The 16,898-nt window shown below is 41.6% G+C and overlaps 1 protein-coding gene across 5 annotated transcripts in view; it reads left to right on the forward strand.

The window, feature by feature from the left end:
* The window catches only part of LOC139765720 (5-phosphohydroxy-L-lysine phospho-lyase-like), a 203,296-nt gene that overhangs the window by 156,491 nt on the left and 29,907 nt on the right, over nucleotides 1-16,898 (forward strand). For all 5 annotated transcript variants that reach the window (XM_071693523.1, XM_071693526.1, XM_071693525.1 and 2 more), the window contains 2 exons: nucleotides 9,464-9,537; nucleotides 13,855-13,999. In XM_071693523.1, coding sequence (XP_071549624.1) covers nucleotides 9,464-9,537; nucleotides 13,855-13,999 — 219 coding nt within the window. The remainder of the gene's footprint in view (nucleotides 1-9,463; nucleotides 9,538-13,854; nucleotides 14,000-16,898) is intronic.

Raw genomic sequence — 16,898 nt, forward strand, 5'->3', positions numbered from 1 at the left:
AGTGTTTTGGGAGCAGCTGAATGAGTGTGTTAGTGGTTTTGATGCACGAGACCGGGTTATAGTGATGGGTGATTTGAATGCAAAGGTGAGTAATGTGGCAGTTGAGGGAATAATTGGTATACATGGGGTGTTCAGTGTTGTAAATGGATATATATATATATATTTTTTTTTTTTTTGCTTTGTCGCTGTCTCCCGCGTTTGTGAGGTAGCGCAAGGAAACAGACGAAAGAAATGGCCCAACCCACCCCCATACACATGTATATACATACATCCACACACGCAAATATACATACCTCCACAGCTTTCCATGGTTTACCCCAGACGCTTCACGTGCCTTGATTCAATCCACTGACAGCACGTCAACCCCGGTATACCACATCGCTCCAATTCACTCTATTCCTTGCCCTCCTTTCACCCTCCTGCATGTTCAGGCCACGATCACACAAAATCTTTTTCACTCCATCTTTCCACCTCCAATTTGGTCTCCCTCTTCTCCTCGTTCCCTCCACCTCCGACACATATATCCTCTTCGTCAATCTTTCCTCACTCATTCTCTCCATGTGACCAAACCATTTCAAAACACCCTCTTCTGCTCTCTCAACCACGCTCTTTTTATTTCCACACATCTCTCTTACCCTTACGTTACTTACTCGATCAAACCACCTCACACCACACATTGTCCTCAAACATCTCATTTCCAGCACATCCATCCTCCTGCGCACAACTCTATCCATAGTCCACGCCTCGCAACCATACAACATTGTTGGAACCACTATTCCTTCAAACATACCCACCTTTGCTTTCCGAGATAATGCTCTCGACTTCCACACATTCTTCAAGGCTCCCAGAATTTTCGCCCCCTCCCCCACCCTATGATCCACTTCCGCTTCCATGTTTCCATCCGCTGCCAGATCCACTCCCAATTATCTAAAACACTTCACTTCCTCCAGTTTTTCTCCATTCAAACTCACCTCCCAATTGACTTGACCCTCAACCCTACTGTACCTAATAACCTTGCTCTTATTCACATTTACCCTTAACTTTCTTCTTACACACACTTTACCAAACTCAGTCACCAGCTTCTGCAGTTTCTCACATGAATCAGCCACCAGCGCTGTATCATCAGCGAACAACAACTGACTCACTTCCCAAGCTCTCTCATCCCCAACAGACTTCATACTTGCCCCTCTTTCCAAAACTCTTGCATTCACCTCCCTAACAACCCCATCCATAAACAAATTAAACAACCATGGAGACATCACACACCCCTGCCGCAAACCTACATTTTTTTTTTTTTTTTTTTGCTTTGTCGCTGTCTCCCGCGTTTGCGAGGTAGCGCAAGGAAACAGAGAAAGAAATGGCCCAACCCACCCCCATACACATGTATATACATATGTCCACACAGGCAAATATACATACCTACACAGCTTTCTATGGTTTACCCCAGACGCTTCACATGCCCTGATTCAATCCACTGACAGCACGTCAACCCCGGTATACCACATGAATCCAATTCACTCTATTCCTTGCCCTCCTTTCACCCTCCTGCATGTTCAGGCCCCGATCACACAAAATCTTTTTCACTCCATCTTTCCACCTCCAATTTGGTCTCCCACTTCTCCTAGTTCCCTCCACCTCCGACATATATATCCTCTTGGTCAATCTTTCCTCACTCATTCTCTCCATGTGCCCAAACCATTTCAAAACACCCTCTTCTGCTCTCTCAACCACGCTCTTTTTATTTCCACACATCTCTCTTACCCTTACGTTACTTACTCGATCAAACCACCTCACAACACATATTGTCCTCAAACATCTCATTTCCAGCACATCCATCCTCCTGCGCACAACTCTATCCATAGCCCATGCCTCGCAACCATACAACAGTGTTGGAACCACTATTCCTTCAAACATACCCATTTTTGCTTTCCGAGATAATCTTCTCGACTTCCACACATTCTTCAAGGCTCCCAGAATTTTCGCCCCCTCCCCCACCCTATGATCCACTTCTGCTTCCATGGTTCCATCTGCTGCCAGATCCACTCCCAGATATCTAAAACACTTCACTTCCTCCAGTTTTTCTCCATTCAAACTCACCTCCCAATTGACTTGACCCTCAACCCTACTGTACCTAATAACCTTGCTCTTATTCACATTTACTCTTAACTTTCTTCTTTCACACACTTTACCAAACTCAGTCACCAGCTTCTGCAGTTTCTCACATGAATCAGCCACCAGCGCTGTATCATCAGCGAACAACAACTGACTCACTTGGGGTGAGAGAGTATCATATATATATATATATATATATATATATATATATATATATATATATATATATATATGGAGTTGGTAAGGTTATTTAATGTATGTATGACTCATGGTGAGGTGCCTGAGGATTGGCGGAATGCTTGCATAGTGCCATTGTACAAAGACAAAGGGGATAAGAGTGAGTGCTCAAATTACAGAGGTATAAGTTTGTTGAGTATTCCTGGGAAATTATATGGGAGGGTATTGATTGAGAGGGTGAAGGCATGTGCAGAGCATCAGATTGGGGAAGAGCAGTGTGGTTTCAGAAGTGGTAGAGGATGTGTGGATCAGGTGTTTGCTTTGAAGAATGTATGTGAGAAATACTTAGAAAAGCAAATGGATTTGTATGTAGCATTTATGGATCTGGAGAAGGCATATAATAGAGTTGATAGAGATGCTCTGTGGAAGGTATTAAGAATATATGGTGTGGGAGGCAAGTTGTTAGAAGCAGTGAAAATTTTTTATCGAGGATGTAAGGCATGTGTACGTGTAGGAAGAGAGGAAAGTGATTGGTTCTCAGTGAATGTAGGTTTGCGGCAGGGGTGTGTGATGTCTCCATGGTTGTTTAATTTGTTTATGGATGGGATTGTTAGGGAGGTGAATGCAAGAGTTTTGGAAAGAGGGGCAAGTATGAAGTCTGTTGGGGATGAGAGAGCTTGGGAAGTGAGTCAGTTGTTGTTCGCTGATGATACAGCGCTGGTGGCTGATTCATGTGAGAAACTGCAGAAGCTGGTGACTGAGTTTGGTAAAGTGTGTGAAAGAAGAAAGTTAAGAGTAAATATGAATAAGAGCAAGGTTATTAGGTACAGTAGGGTTGAGGGTCAAGTCAATTGGGAGGTAAGTTTAAATGGAGAAAAACTGGAGGAAGTAAAGTGTTTTAGATATCTGGGAGTGGATCTGGCAGCGGATGGAACCATGGAAGCAGAAGTGGATCATAGGGTGGGGGAGGGGGCGAAAATTCTGGGAGCCTTGAAGAATGTGTGGAAGTCGAGAAGATTATCTCGGAAAGCAAAAATGGGTATGTTTGAAGGAATAGTGGTTCCAACAATGTTGTATGGTTGCGAGGCGTGGGCTATGGATAGAGTTGTGTGCAGGAGGGTGGATGTGCTGGAAATGAGGTGTTTGATTACAATGTGTGGTGTGAGGTGGTTTGATCGAGTAACGTAAGGGTAAGAGAGATGTGTGGAAATAAAAAGAGCGTGGTTCAGAGAGCAGAAGAGGGTGTTTTGAAATGGTTTGGGCACATGGAGAGAATGAGTGAGGAAAGATTGACCAAGAGGAAATATGTGTCGGAGGTGGAGGGAATGAGGAGAAGTGGGAGACCAAATTGGAGGTGGAAAGATGGAGTGAAAAAGATTTTGTGTGATCGGGGCCTGAACATGCAGGAGGGTGAAAGGAGGGCAAGGAATAGAGTGAATTGGATCGATGTGGTATACCGGGGTTGACGTGCTGTCAGTGGATTGAATCAGGGCATGTGAAGCGTCTGGGGTAAACCATGGAAAGCTGTGTAGGCATGTATATTTGCATGTGTGGACGTATGTATATACATGTGTATAGGGGTGGGTTGGGCCATTTCTTTCGTCTGTTTCCTTGCGCTACCTCGCAAACGCGGGAGACAGCGACAAAGCAAAAATATATATATATATATATATATATATATATTTATATATATATATATATATATGGATGGAGTGATGAGAGAGAGGTGAAAACAAAGCTAGGGAAAAGGGGTGCAGAGATGGAATATGGTGTTGAGATATGGTGGATAATGGCAAGACTGTTTGCGGATGATACTGTTGTTTGTCAAGAGTGAAGAGGAGTTCCAGAAGGTTGTAAGTATGTTTCATGATGTGTGTAAGAATAGGCAATTGAAGGTAAATGCAAGTAAAAGTAATGGTGTTTGAAGGAAATGGTGAAAGTATTTATTATTATTTTATTATACTTTGTCGCTGTCTCCCGCGTTAGCAAGGTAGCACAAGGAAACAGACGACAGAATGGCCCAACCCACCCACATGCACATGTATATACATGCACATCCACACACGCACGTATACATACCAATATATCTCAACGTATAGATTTTGTAAAATCTGTGCTTTAGATATAGGGGGAGAAAGCCTGGAAGAAGTGAGGGAATTTAAGTATTTAGGAGCAGTCTTGGGTAAGTTTGGTGATATGGAAGGAGAGATAAGGGAGAGAGCAGCACAGGGTAGAAGAGTCATTGGAACCCTTAATAGAATGATGAAGGGTAGAGGTGTGAGAATGACAGTGAAGAAAGGATAAAGGGGCAGCATAGTCCTCCCAACCCTGACCTGTGCAACCAAAACATGAGCATGGAATGAGTCACACAGGTTAAGAATCCAGTGCGTGTGGTGTGACTATATGGAATGAGGAAAGAAATGAAGGGGTGTATAAGAGATGTGGTATGGCAGGGAATACAAAGGGAATGAATTGTGGAGTGGTAGAATAGGTGACATGTAATACTTTGAGGTGGTTTGGGCATGTGGAAAGAATGGAAGAGTGTGAGTTTACAAGGAGAATGTTTAATAGTACAATTAAAGGGGATGGTGTGAGAGAAAGACCACCTACTCATTTTGCCTCGGCCACCCCTTAATGGGAGTTCCTGGAGGGAATGGGCATCAGAGATACAGATAGATAGATAGCATCTTTGTTATATTAGCTTCTGATAGGATGTTTGATTAGGCATACTCATAGTTTAGGGTGGAGTGGATGAATTGTTTGTGGAGAATGCTTAGGGATTCTTTTACTTGTCCAAATCAGGTACCAGTAAGTGTTTTAAAGGTATATAGTTTGTTTATGGTCTTTTTGTTGATGTTTTTGATATGGGTAGTAAATGTCATTTATGTACCATATGTAATCCCCAATATGGTTGATATTTTGTTGAGTTGGAGTGGCTGTCTGTTCAGGGAGACAGGAGGGTGAAGGTTTGATTCTTGTCTGTCAGGGGTTAAGAATGATGATGGACTTTGTGGTGATGCAGATATTCTGTTTGGGGGTGCACTGTGATTGTGAGATTCTGTACATATGAGAGGACTTTCATTTTGTGTTCTGTGGGAGGTGATGATAGATCACATTAGAAGAGATTGAAGAGGGTTGGTGGAACTGCTCATTGGGGGACTTCGTTGTATAGCTTCAGGGTTTTGTAGGTGAAGTCTTTTTGGGGGACTTGACATTGCAGCCAGCTGTGAAGTTGGCCATCCACTTTTTGTCATTTTTGTGGAGGGTGATGTCAAGGATCTTTTGTGTGAGATTGTGTCAGGAGAAAGTATCAGAGGCTTTGTTAATTTCTTATATTTTTATTATTTGTTTTGTTTTGTCGCCGTCTCCCACGTTAGCAAGGTAGTGCAAGGAAACAGATGACAGAATGGCCCAACCCACCCACATACACATGTATATACATACACATCCACACACGCAAATATACATACTTATACATCTCAACGTATATATACACACACAGACATATACATATATACACATGTACATAATTCATACTGATTGCCTTATTCATTTCCCATTGCCACCTCGCCACACATGAAATAACAACCCACTCCCTCCTCGTGTGCGAGGTAGCACTAGGAAAAGACAACAAAGGCCACATTGGTTCACACTGAGTCTCTAGCTGTCATGTAATAATGCACCGAAACCACAGCTTCCTTTCCACATCCAGGCCCCCACAGAACTTTCCATGGTTTACCCAAGACGCTTCACATGCCTTGGTTCAATCCATTGACAGCACGTCGACCCCGGTATACCACATCGTTCCAATTCACTCTATTCCTTGCATGCCTTTCACCCTCCTGCATGTTCAGGCCCCGATCACTCAAAATCTTTTTCACTCCATCTTTCCACCTCCAATTTGGTCTCCCACTTCTCCTCGTTCCTTCCACCTCTGACACATATATCCTCATGGTCAGTCTTTCCTCGCTCATTCTCTCCATGTGACCAGACCATTTCAAAACACCCTCCTCTGCTCTCTCAACCACACTTTTTATTACCACACATCTCTCTTACCTATTATTACTTACTCGATCAAACCACCTCACACCACATATTGTCCTCAAACATCTCTTTTCCAGCACATCCAACCTCAGCCGCACAACTCTATCCATAGCCCATGCCTCGCAACCATATAACATTGTTGGAACCACTATTCCTTCAAACATACCCATTTTTGCTTTCCGAGATAATGTTCTCGACTTCCACACATTCTTCAATGCTCCCAGAATTTTCGCCTCCTCCCCCACCGTATGATTCACTTCCGCTTCCATGGTTCCATCCACTGCCAAATCCACTCCCAGATATCTAAAACACTTCACTTCCTCCAGTTTTTCTCCATTCAAACTTACCTCCCAATTGACTTGTCCCTCAACCCTACTGTACCTAATAACCTTGCTCTCATTCACATTTACTCTCAGCTTTCCTCTTTCACACACTTTACCAAACTCAGTCACCAGCTTCTGCAGTTTCTCACATGAATCAGCCACCAGCGCTGTATCATCAGCGAACAACAACTGACTCACTTCCCAAGCTCTCTCATCCACAACAGACTGCATACTTGCCCCTCTTTCCAAAACTCTTGCATTCACCTCCCTAACAACCCCATCCATAAGCAAATTGAACAACCATGGAGACATCACACACCCCTGCCGCAAACCTACATTCACTGAGAACCAATCACTTAACTCTTCCTACACGTACACATGCCTTACATCCTTGATAAAAGTTGTTAACAACTTGCCTTCCACACCATATATTCTTAATACCTTCCACAGAGCATCTCTATCAACTCCATCATATGCCTTCTCCAGATCAATAAATGCCACATACAAATCCATTTGCTTTTATAATTCTTTCTCACATACATTCTCCAAAGTAAACATCTGATCCACACATCCTCTACCACTTCTGAAACCACACTGCTCTTCCCCAATCTGATGCTCTGTACATGCCTTCACCCTCTCAATCAATACCCTCCCATATAATTTCCCAGGAATACTCAACAAACTTATACCTCTGTGATTTGAGCACTCACTTTTATTCCCTTTGCCTTTGTACAGTGGCACTATGCAAGCATTCCGCCAACCTCAGGCACCTCACCATGAGTCTTACATGCATTGAATAACCTTACCAACCAGTCAACAATACAGTCACCCCCTTTTTTTAATAAATTCCACCGCAATACCATCCAAACCCACCGCCTTGCTGGCTTCCATCTTCCTCAAAGCTTTTACTACTTCTTCTCTGTTTACCAAATCACTCTCCCTAACCCTCTCACTTTGCACACCACCTCAACCAAAACACCCTATATCTGCCACTCTATCATCAAACACATTCAACAAACCTTCAAAATACTCACTCCATCTCCTTCTCACATCACCACTACTAGTTATCACCTCCCCATTTGCCCCCTTCACCAATGTTCCCATTTGCTCCCTTGTCTTACGCACTTTATTTACCTCCCTCCAAAACATCTTTTTATTCTCCCTAAAATTTAATGATACTCTCTCACCCCAACTCTCATTTGCCCTCTTTTTCACCTTTTGCACCTTTCTCTTGACCTCCTGCCTCTTTCTTTTATACATCTCCCACTCATTTGCATTTTTTCCCTGCAAAAATTGTCCAAATGCCTCTCTCTTCTCTTTCACTAATAATCTTACTTTTTCATCCCAACACTCACTACCCTTTCTAATCAACCCACCTCCCACGCTTCTCATGCCACAAGCATCTTTTGCGCAAGCCATCACTGCTTCCCTAAATACATCCCATTCCTCCCCCACTCCCCTTACCTCCTTTGTTCTCACCTTTTTCCATTCTGTACTCAGTCTCTCCTGGTACTTCCTCACACAAGTCTCCTTCCCAAGCTCACTTACTCTCACCACTCTCTTCACCCCAACATTCTCTCTTCTTTTCTGAAAACCCCTACAAATCTTCACCTTCGCCTCCACAAGATAATGATCAGACATCCCTCCAGTTGCACCTCTCAGCACATTAACATCTAAAAGTCTCTCTTTCACGCGCCTATCAATTAACACGTAAACTGATAACACTCTCTGGCCATCTCTCCTACTTACATACATATACTTATGTATATCTTGCTTTTTGAACCAGATATTCCCAATCACCAGTCCTTTTTCAGCACATAAATCTACAAGCTCTTCACCATTTCCATTTACACCACTGAACACCCCATGTATACCAATTATTCCCTCAACTGCCACATTACTCACCTTTGCATTCAAATCACCCATCACTATAACCCGGTCTTGTGCATGAAAACCACTAACACACTCATTCAGCTGCTCCGAAAACACTTGCCTCTCATGATCTTTCTTCTCATGCCCAGGTGCATATGCACCAATAATCACCCATCTCTCTCCATCAACTTTCAGTTTTACCCATATCAATCTAGAGTTTATTTTCTTACACTCTATCACATACTCCCACAACTGTTTCAGGAGTAGTGCTACTCCTTCCCTTGCTCTTGTCCTCTCACTAACCCCTGACTTTACTCCCAAGACATTCCCAGACCACTCTTCCCCTTTACCCTTGAGCTTCATTTCACTCAGAGCCAAAACATCCAGGTTCCTTTCTTCAAACATACTACATATCTCTCCTTTTTTCTCATCTTGGTTACATCCACACACATTTAGACACCCCAATCTGAGCCTTCGAGGAGGATGAGCACTCCCCACATGACTCCTTCTTCTGTTTCCCCTTTTAGAAAGTTAAAATACAAGGAGGGGAGGGTTTCCAGCTCCCACCTTTGTCCCCTTTAGTTGCCTTCTACGACACGCGAGGAACGCGTGCGAAGCATTTTTTCTCCCCAATTGACACTAATATTCTGCTGGAGGGGGGTTGCTGTTGATCAAAGTCATCTAAGATGTGTTTGTCAGAGAAATTGGGAACTGGGGAAGTACTATGCTAAAGAAGTTAAAAATATCTAAGTCAAGAGTGTGATTGAGAATAGAGGAGACTAGTGCTTTGATTTCTATAAGACACTGTGACGTATGCAGAAAATATTCAAAATCAGTGTATTTTAGGCTGTTCCATATTTGGGCAATTTATTGGTCAAAGCAGTGTTCCAAGTAGCAAAAAGGCCGTACCTGAAATATTGTTTTCTTATCCTTAGGTAATGGGTATCCAATGGCATCTGTTGCAACATCCCGAGACATTGCTGCTGTTCTTGGTGAACGGATAAAAGAGGTAAATATTTCATCTGTCAGTCCACCAGGAGAAATTCTGAGTCAGTGAAATATATTTTGGATTTTAAAGTTTTATATTATGTTTAGAAAACTGTAATTATGTGAATTAGAATTCATCTTAAATCCTTAGGATGCATTATACGAATTCAAGAAAGCAATTTTGCCATAAAAAAATGAAATAACTATTTTGAACTTTTTATAACATAAACAATGTAAGAAAAGCATGAGGTTTCCATACATGTTTTTGAATTTTCTGTGTTTTTATGTAAGACTGAAAAAGAAAGTTTTTACTTTGAAAATTAGATATCTAAAGAAAAAATTTATAATATATGCATTGCTCTATTAAGTCAAGACTAATTCAGAGGCATTGTTTTATCATAATAAAACATTCCTGGTTATGTAATTCTATTTATCAGCCATTTTAGTAATTTTAGAATTAAATATTACTTGTGTGTGCAGATCACTAACTATATCTAATTCAACCTAATCATGTAGAATCCGTCTTCACTTTTATTTATTTCATTATCCACAAAATGCAAGGCTTAGCAAATCAGCTGGTATCAGTCTCATGGTAATACTTTCTCAAACTTGGAGAAACAGTCAGCCAGTGTGAAACAAGAAACTGGAGTGCAAGCTAGGCTTATATGCCAACCTCATTCCCATCTCAGTAGCAACAAATGCCTTGAATTTTTAAAGCTATGATAACTGTACACTTATTGAATAAGACATGGGAGGCTGAAGCCTCCTCCTGTTAGTGACAACATCATAAAAAAATCCAGAAAAAGTTTTGAAAACACTGTTATGGAGTAAGATTTTCCTTGCCATTGACTTTTTGTTTGCTAGTATTCTCCACAGTTTTTTATTAATTCATTAGGGTTTTTTAATCTGATAGATGTTCCCTGAGGCCACACTTGAATTCTCAAGATATTTGCTTATTTAGATCATGTATTAGGCCCAACTGTTGCCTTCCTTTCCTCTCCATCCTTCTCATTGCTGCTTGCTTCCAAGTGGCCTAATTCTTCAAAATCTCTTTCTGAGTCTGAAGCCCCGTGTACCATGTGTCTTCTCAGCCACAAACCATTTCCAGGGGCAGCTGGAGGGATGTTTGATCACTATCTTGTGGAGGCGAAGGTGAAGATTTGTAGAGTTTTTCAAAAAAGAAGAGAAAATGTTGGGGAGAAGAGAGTGGTGAGAGTAAGTGAAATTGGAAAGGAGACTCGTGTAAGGAGGTACCAGGAGAGATTGAATGTAGAATGGCAAAGTGAGAGCAAATGATGTGAGGGGAGTGGGGGAGGAATGGGTTGTACTTAGGGAAGCAGTGATGACATGTGCAAAAGATGCCTGTGGCATGAGAGAGGTGGGCAGATTAGAAAGGGTAATGAGTGGTGGGATAATGAAGTAAAGTTGTTAGTGAAAGAGAAAAGAAAGGCATTTGGACGATATTTGCAAGGAAGGAGTGCAGATGACTGGGAGATGTATAAAAGAAAGCAGCAGGAGGTCAAGAGAAAGGTGCAAGGGTTTAGAAAGAGGGCAAATGAAAGTTAGGGTGAGAGAGTATCATTAAACTTTATGGAGAATAAAAAGATGTTTTTGAAGGAGGTAGATAACATGCATAAGACAAGAGAACAACTGGGAACATCAGTGAAGGGGGCAAGTGGGGAAGTAATAACAAGTAGTGATGAAGTGAGTATTTTGAAGGCTTGTTGAATGTGTTTCATGATAAAGTGGCAGATATAGGATGTTTTGTTCAGGGTGGTGTGCCAAGTGAGAGGGTCGGAAAGAATGGTTTGGTTAAGAGAGAAGAAGTAGTGAAAACTTTGCTGAAGATGAAATCTGGCAAGGTGGTGGGTTTGGATGGTATTGCAGTGGAATTGCTTTATTGCTTGGTAAGGATATTCACTGCATGTATGGACCATGGTGAAGTGCTTAAGAATTGGCAGAATGCATGCATAGGGCCATTGTACAAAGGCAAAGGGAGTAAAGTTAAGTGTTCAAACTACAGAGGCATAAATCTTTTGAGTATTCTTGGGAAATCATATGGGAGGGTATTGATTGAGAGGGCGAAGGCATGTACAGAGAATCAGATTGGGGAAGAGCAATGTAGTTTCAGAGGTGGTTGAGGATGTGTGGATCAGGTGTTTGCTTTGAAGAATGTTAGTGAGAAATACTTAGAAAAACAGATAAATTTGCTTGTAGTTTTCATGGATCCAGAGAAGGCATATAATAGGGTTGATAGAGATGCTTTGTGGAAGGTCTTAAGAGTATATGGTGTGGGAGGGAAGTTGCTAGAAGCAGTGAAAAGTTTTTACCAAGGATGTAAGGCATGTATACGAGTAGGAAGAGAGGGGAGTGATTGGTTCTCAGTGAATGTCAGTCTGCAGCAGAGGTATGTGATGTCCCGATGATTGTTTAATTTGTTTATGGATGGGGGTGGTTAGGGAGGTAAATGCAAGAGTTTTAGAGAGAGAGAGGCAAGTTTGCAGTCAGTTGGGGATGAGAGGGCTTGGGAAGTGTCAGTTGTTGTTCACCAATGACACAGCTCTAGTGGCTGATTCAAATGAGAAACTGCAGAAGCTGGTGACTGAGTTTGGAAAAGTGTGTGAAAGAAGAAAGTTGAGAGTGAATATGAATAAGAGCAAGGTTATTAGGTTCAGTAGGGTAAAGGGACAAGTTAATTGAGATGTAAGTTTGAATGGAAAAAAATCGGAGGAAGTGAAGTGTTTTAGATATCTGGAAGTGGACTTAGCAGTGGATGGAACCATGAAAGCAGAAGTGAGTCACAGGGTTGGGAGAGGGCAAAGGTTCTGGGAGCAATGAAAAATGTGTGGAAGAAGAGGTCATTGTCTCAGAGAGCAAAAATGGGTATGTTTGAAGGAATAGTAGTTTCTACGATGTTGTATGGTTGTGAGGTATGAGATATAGATAGGGTTGTACGAAGAAGGGTGGATGTGTTGGAAGTGAAATGTTTGAGGACAATATTTGGTGTGAGGTGGTTTAATTGAGTAAGTAATGAAAGGGTAAGAGAGATGTGTTGAAATAAAGTGTGGTTGAGAGAGCAGAAGAGGGTGTGTTGAAATGGCTTGGACATATTTAGAGAATGAAAGAGGAAAGATTGACAAAGAGGATATATGTGTCAGATGTGGAGGGAACAAGGATAAGCAGGAGACCAAATTGGAGGTGGAAAGATGGAGTGAAAAAGATTATGAGCAATTGGGACCTGAACATACAGGATGGGAGGTGTGCAAGGAATACAGTGAATTGGACTGATGTGGTATACCTGGGTCAACATGCTGTCACTGAACTAAACCAGGGCATGTGAAGTGTGTAGGGTAAACCATGGAAAGGTCTGTGGGTTCTGGATGTGGATAGGGCACTGTGGTTTCAGTGCATTACATATGACAGCTGGCACTTTTCCTGGCACTGCCTTGCTGAAAGGGGGAGGGGGGGATAATGATGCTGCTGCTTTCCGTGGGGTGGGGTAGCAACAAAAATGGATGAAGGCAAGCAAGTATGAATATGTATATGTATATGTCTGTGTATGTGTATGTATATGTTGATATGTATATGTATGTACATGTGCTGCAACCAGGATTCGATCCTATTTGCTTGACCCTGGATGGACCATGAATGTGTCATGGTTAGAAACTTTAACCGCTACACCCTCAGGATAGGGGAGAAAGATTACTGCCCATGTATTCCTTGCATGTCTTGGCAACTAAGAGGGCCAGGATTGGGTGGCTGGAAATCCTCCTTTCCTTTATTATTTCCAAAGGAAAGAACAGAGGAGGGAGCTCCGTGAGGATATTTCCCCTCTAAGGCTGTTATCTGTTCTTGATGCTACTTTGCTCCTATGGGAATGTTGAACATGAAAAATAGCATATGTACATATATGAACCACCAGATCAGTGGAATAACTTCTGCCAAATTATCAAAGTCTGTTTAGTTTACCTTCATGTAAGTCATGTGAATTTTGATTGTCAGTTTTACTTCTATAACCCAAGGAATTTCATTTCTATTGCTTTGATGTATGATTTAGAAAAAAAATCTTTATCCTGCAACTAATCTACTACATTTATTCATTTCTGTATTTACTTATTATAGCTTTAAATAAAGGGCATGGTCTTACTGTTTTTTCTTAAGCATTAGTGTTCATGACAATGTTAGCATTGCTCTTCCTCATTAGAATGATCATCTACAGTAGAGGGTGTATCTCACATTGTGAAAAGATTTTGCACTTCCATAATTTTAAAAATTAATATCATTATAGCTTTCATAAAGACTTCGAGTTAATTGAGTTAATGATGACTTTATGATTCAGTACAAGTGCACAAGAGTGATGGATGCAGTGGGATGTGCTGTACTGGAAGTATTACAGCAGGATCAACTTATGGATTCTGCTGCTGAAGTTGGAGCTTTCCTTAAGAAGGAATTAGTCAGACTTCAAAAGAAACACGAATATATTGGTGAGTAGCATATAATTTTGATTTTCTTCATGGCCTTGATGAGTAACATTCATTTCTTTCCTCTTGATATCTCTTTTTTAATACATGATAAGTTTAGATTGTTCCATAAATACACGTGGGAGACAGCTAAAAGAGAACAACTGAGACTTAATTAACGTGAAGTAGGTGGGTTGCACACGTGTCGCAGAGAGAATGTAAACAAATATGGCTGTGAATATATTATTTGGTTCTTGTTCTTGTATGTTTGATGGAGTTTTCAGTTTTTTCAATAACTATTACACATACTGCATTTATTAAATTAATACTTTGTTATATCTTATAATTTATACAAAAATTCATTAAACAAGGCTCTGTTAAAAGCTGTATCTTTGTGTGTGTGTGTGTGTGTGTATAAATCAGTTAGTAAATATATTTATTTATATTTCATTATACTTAGTTGCTGTCTCCCGGGTTAGCGAGGTAGCACAAGGAAACAGACGAAAGAATGGCCCAACCCACCCATGTACACATGTATATACATAAACGCCCACACACGCACATATACATACCTATACATTTCAACATATATTTTTTTTTTTTCAAACTATTCGCCATTTCCCGCATCAGCAAGGTAGCGTTAAGAACAGAGGACTGGGCCTCTGAGGGAACATCCTCACCTGGCCCCCTTCTCTGTTCCTTCTTTTGGAAAATTAAAAAAAAAACAAGAGGGGAGGATTTCCAGCCCCCCGCTCCCTCCCCTTTTAGTCGCCTTCTACGATACGCAGGGAATACGTGGGAAGTATTCTTTCTCCCCTATCCCCAGGGATAGAACATATATATACATATATATACACATGTACATATTCATATTTATTTTTTTATTATACTTGATGGCCATTTCCCACAATAGCGAGATGGTGCCAGGAAACAGACAAAGAATGACCCATCCACTCATATACACATATACATAGATGCCCATATACATATCAACATATACATATATACATACATAGACCTATTTTTTATTTATTTTGCTTTGACGCTGTCTCCCGCGTTTGCGAGGTAGCGCAAGGAAACAGACGAAAGAAATGGCCCAACCCACCCCCATACACATGCATATACATACACGTCCACACACGCAAATATACATACCTATACATCTCAATATACACATATATATAAACTCACAGACACATACATATATACCCATGCACACAATTCACACTGTCTGCCTTTATTCATTCCCATCGCCACCTCACCACACATGGAATACCATCCCCCTCCCCCCTCATGTGTGCGAGGTAGCGCTAGGAAAAGACAACAAAGGCCCCATTCGTTCACACTCAGTCTCTAGCTGTCATGCAATAATGCCCAAAACCACAGCTCCCTTTCCACATCCAGGCCCCACACAACTTTCCATGGTTTACCCCAGACGCTTCACATGCCCTGATTCAATCCACTGACAGCATGTCTACCCCGGTATACCACATCGATCCAATTCACTCTATTCCTTGCCCGCCTTTCACCCTCCTGCATGTTCAGGCCCCGATCACTCAAAATCTTTTTCACTCCATCTTTCCACCTCCAATTTGGTCTCCCACTTCTCCTCGTTCCCTCCACCTCCGACACATATATCCTCTTGGTCAATCTTTCCTCACTTATTCTCTCCATGTGCCCAGACCATTTCAAAACACCCTCTTCTGCTCTCTCAACCACGCTCTTTTTATTTCCACACACCTCTCTTACCCTTACATTACTTACTCGATCAAACCACCTCACACCACACATTGTCCTCAAACATCTCATTTCCAGCACATCCACCCTCCTGTGCACAACTCTATCCATAGCCCACGCCTCGCAACCATACAACATTGTTGGAACCACTATTCCTTCAAACATACCCATTTTTGCTTTCCGAGATAATCTTCTCGACTTCCACACATTCTTCAAGGCTCCCAGGATTTTCGCCCCCTCCCCCACCCTATGATCCACTTCCGCTTCCATGGTTCCATCTGCTGCCAGATCCACTCCCAGATATCTAAAACACTTTACTTCCTCCAGTTTTTCTCCATTCAAACTTACCTCCCAATTGACTTGACCGTCAACCCTACTGTACCTAATAACCTTGCTCTTATTCACATTTACTCTTAACTTTCTTCTTTCACACACTTTACCAAACTCAGTTACCAGCTTCTGCAGTTTCTCACATGAATCAGCCACCAGCGCTGTATCATCAGCGAACAACAACTGACTCAATTCCCAAGCTCTCTCATCCACAACAGACTTCATACTTGCCCCTCTTTCCAAATAGACATATACATATATTTACATGTACATATTCATACTTGCTTGACTTCAATGCATTCCTGGCGCCATACCCAACTTCTGATTCCATGGAGCTCTTCTCAGTCCTTTTTTCGTGCAATAAGGCTCATCACACTATTGTCTCAAGAAACCCTGATTCTGGATTTGGTATCATTCTGTCTGGGATAAATTTTTCCAATCTTTCCTTTTGAGACGACTGGTTACCTCTCACCTGCAGCCCATGTGGGAGCTTTCAAAAGTCCTGGACAGTTTATGATTTAAGATTTTTTCTGACAGTTTTTTCTGTAAGTCTTTTCATGAAAAAACTTTTTCAGATAGCAAGGGTTCTCAACTTAGAGTAAATTACCCCAAGGGGGAAACCTGAATTTTTCTGTGGATCAAGAATGGACAAGAAAATGGCTGTTTTCATGAAAAACAAATGAAAAGTATATATTTTTTTTTTCTTTTTGCTTTGTCGCTGTCTCCCGTGTTTGCGAGGTAGCGCAAGGAAACAGACGAAAGAAATGGCCCAACCCACCCCCATACACATGTATATACATACGTCCACACACGCAAATATACATACCTACACAGCTTTCCATGGTTTACCCCAGAC

The sequence above is a fragment of the Panulirus ornatus genome, chromosome 55 (genome assembly GCF_036320965.1).
Source record: "Panulirus ornatus isolate Po-2019 chromosome 55, ASM3632096v1, whole genome shotgun sequence".
NCBI classification, from domain to species: Eukaryota; Metazoa; Arthropoda; class Malacostraca; order Decapoda; family Palinuridae; genus Panulirus; species Panulirus ornatus.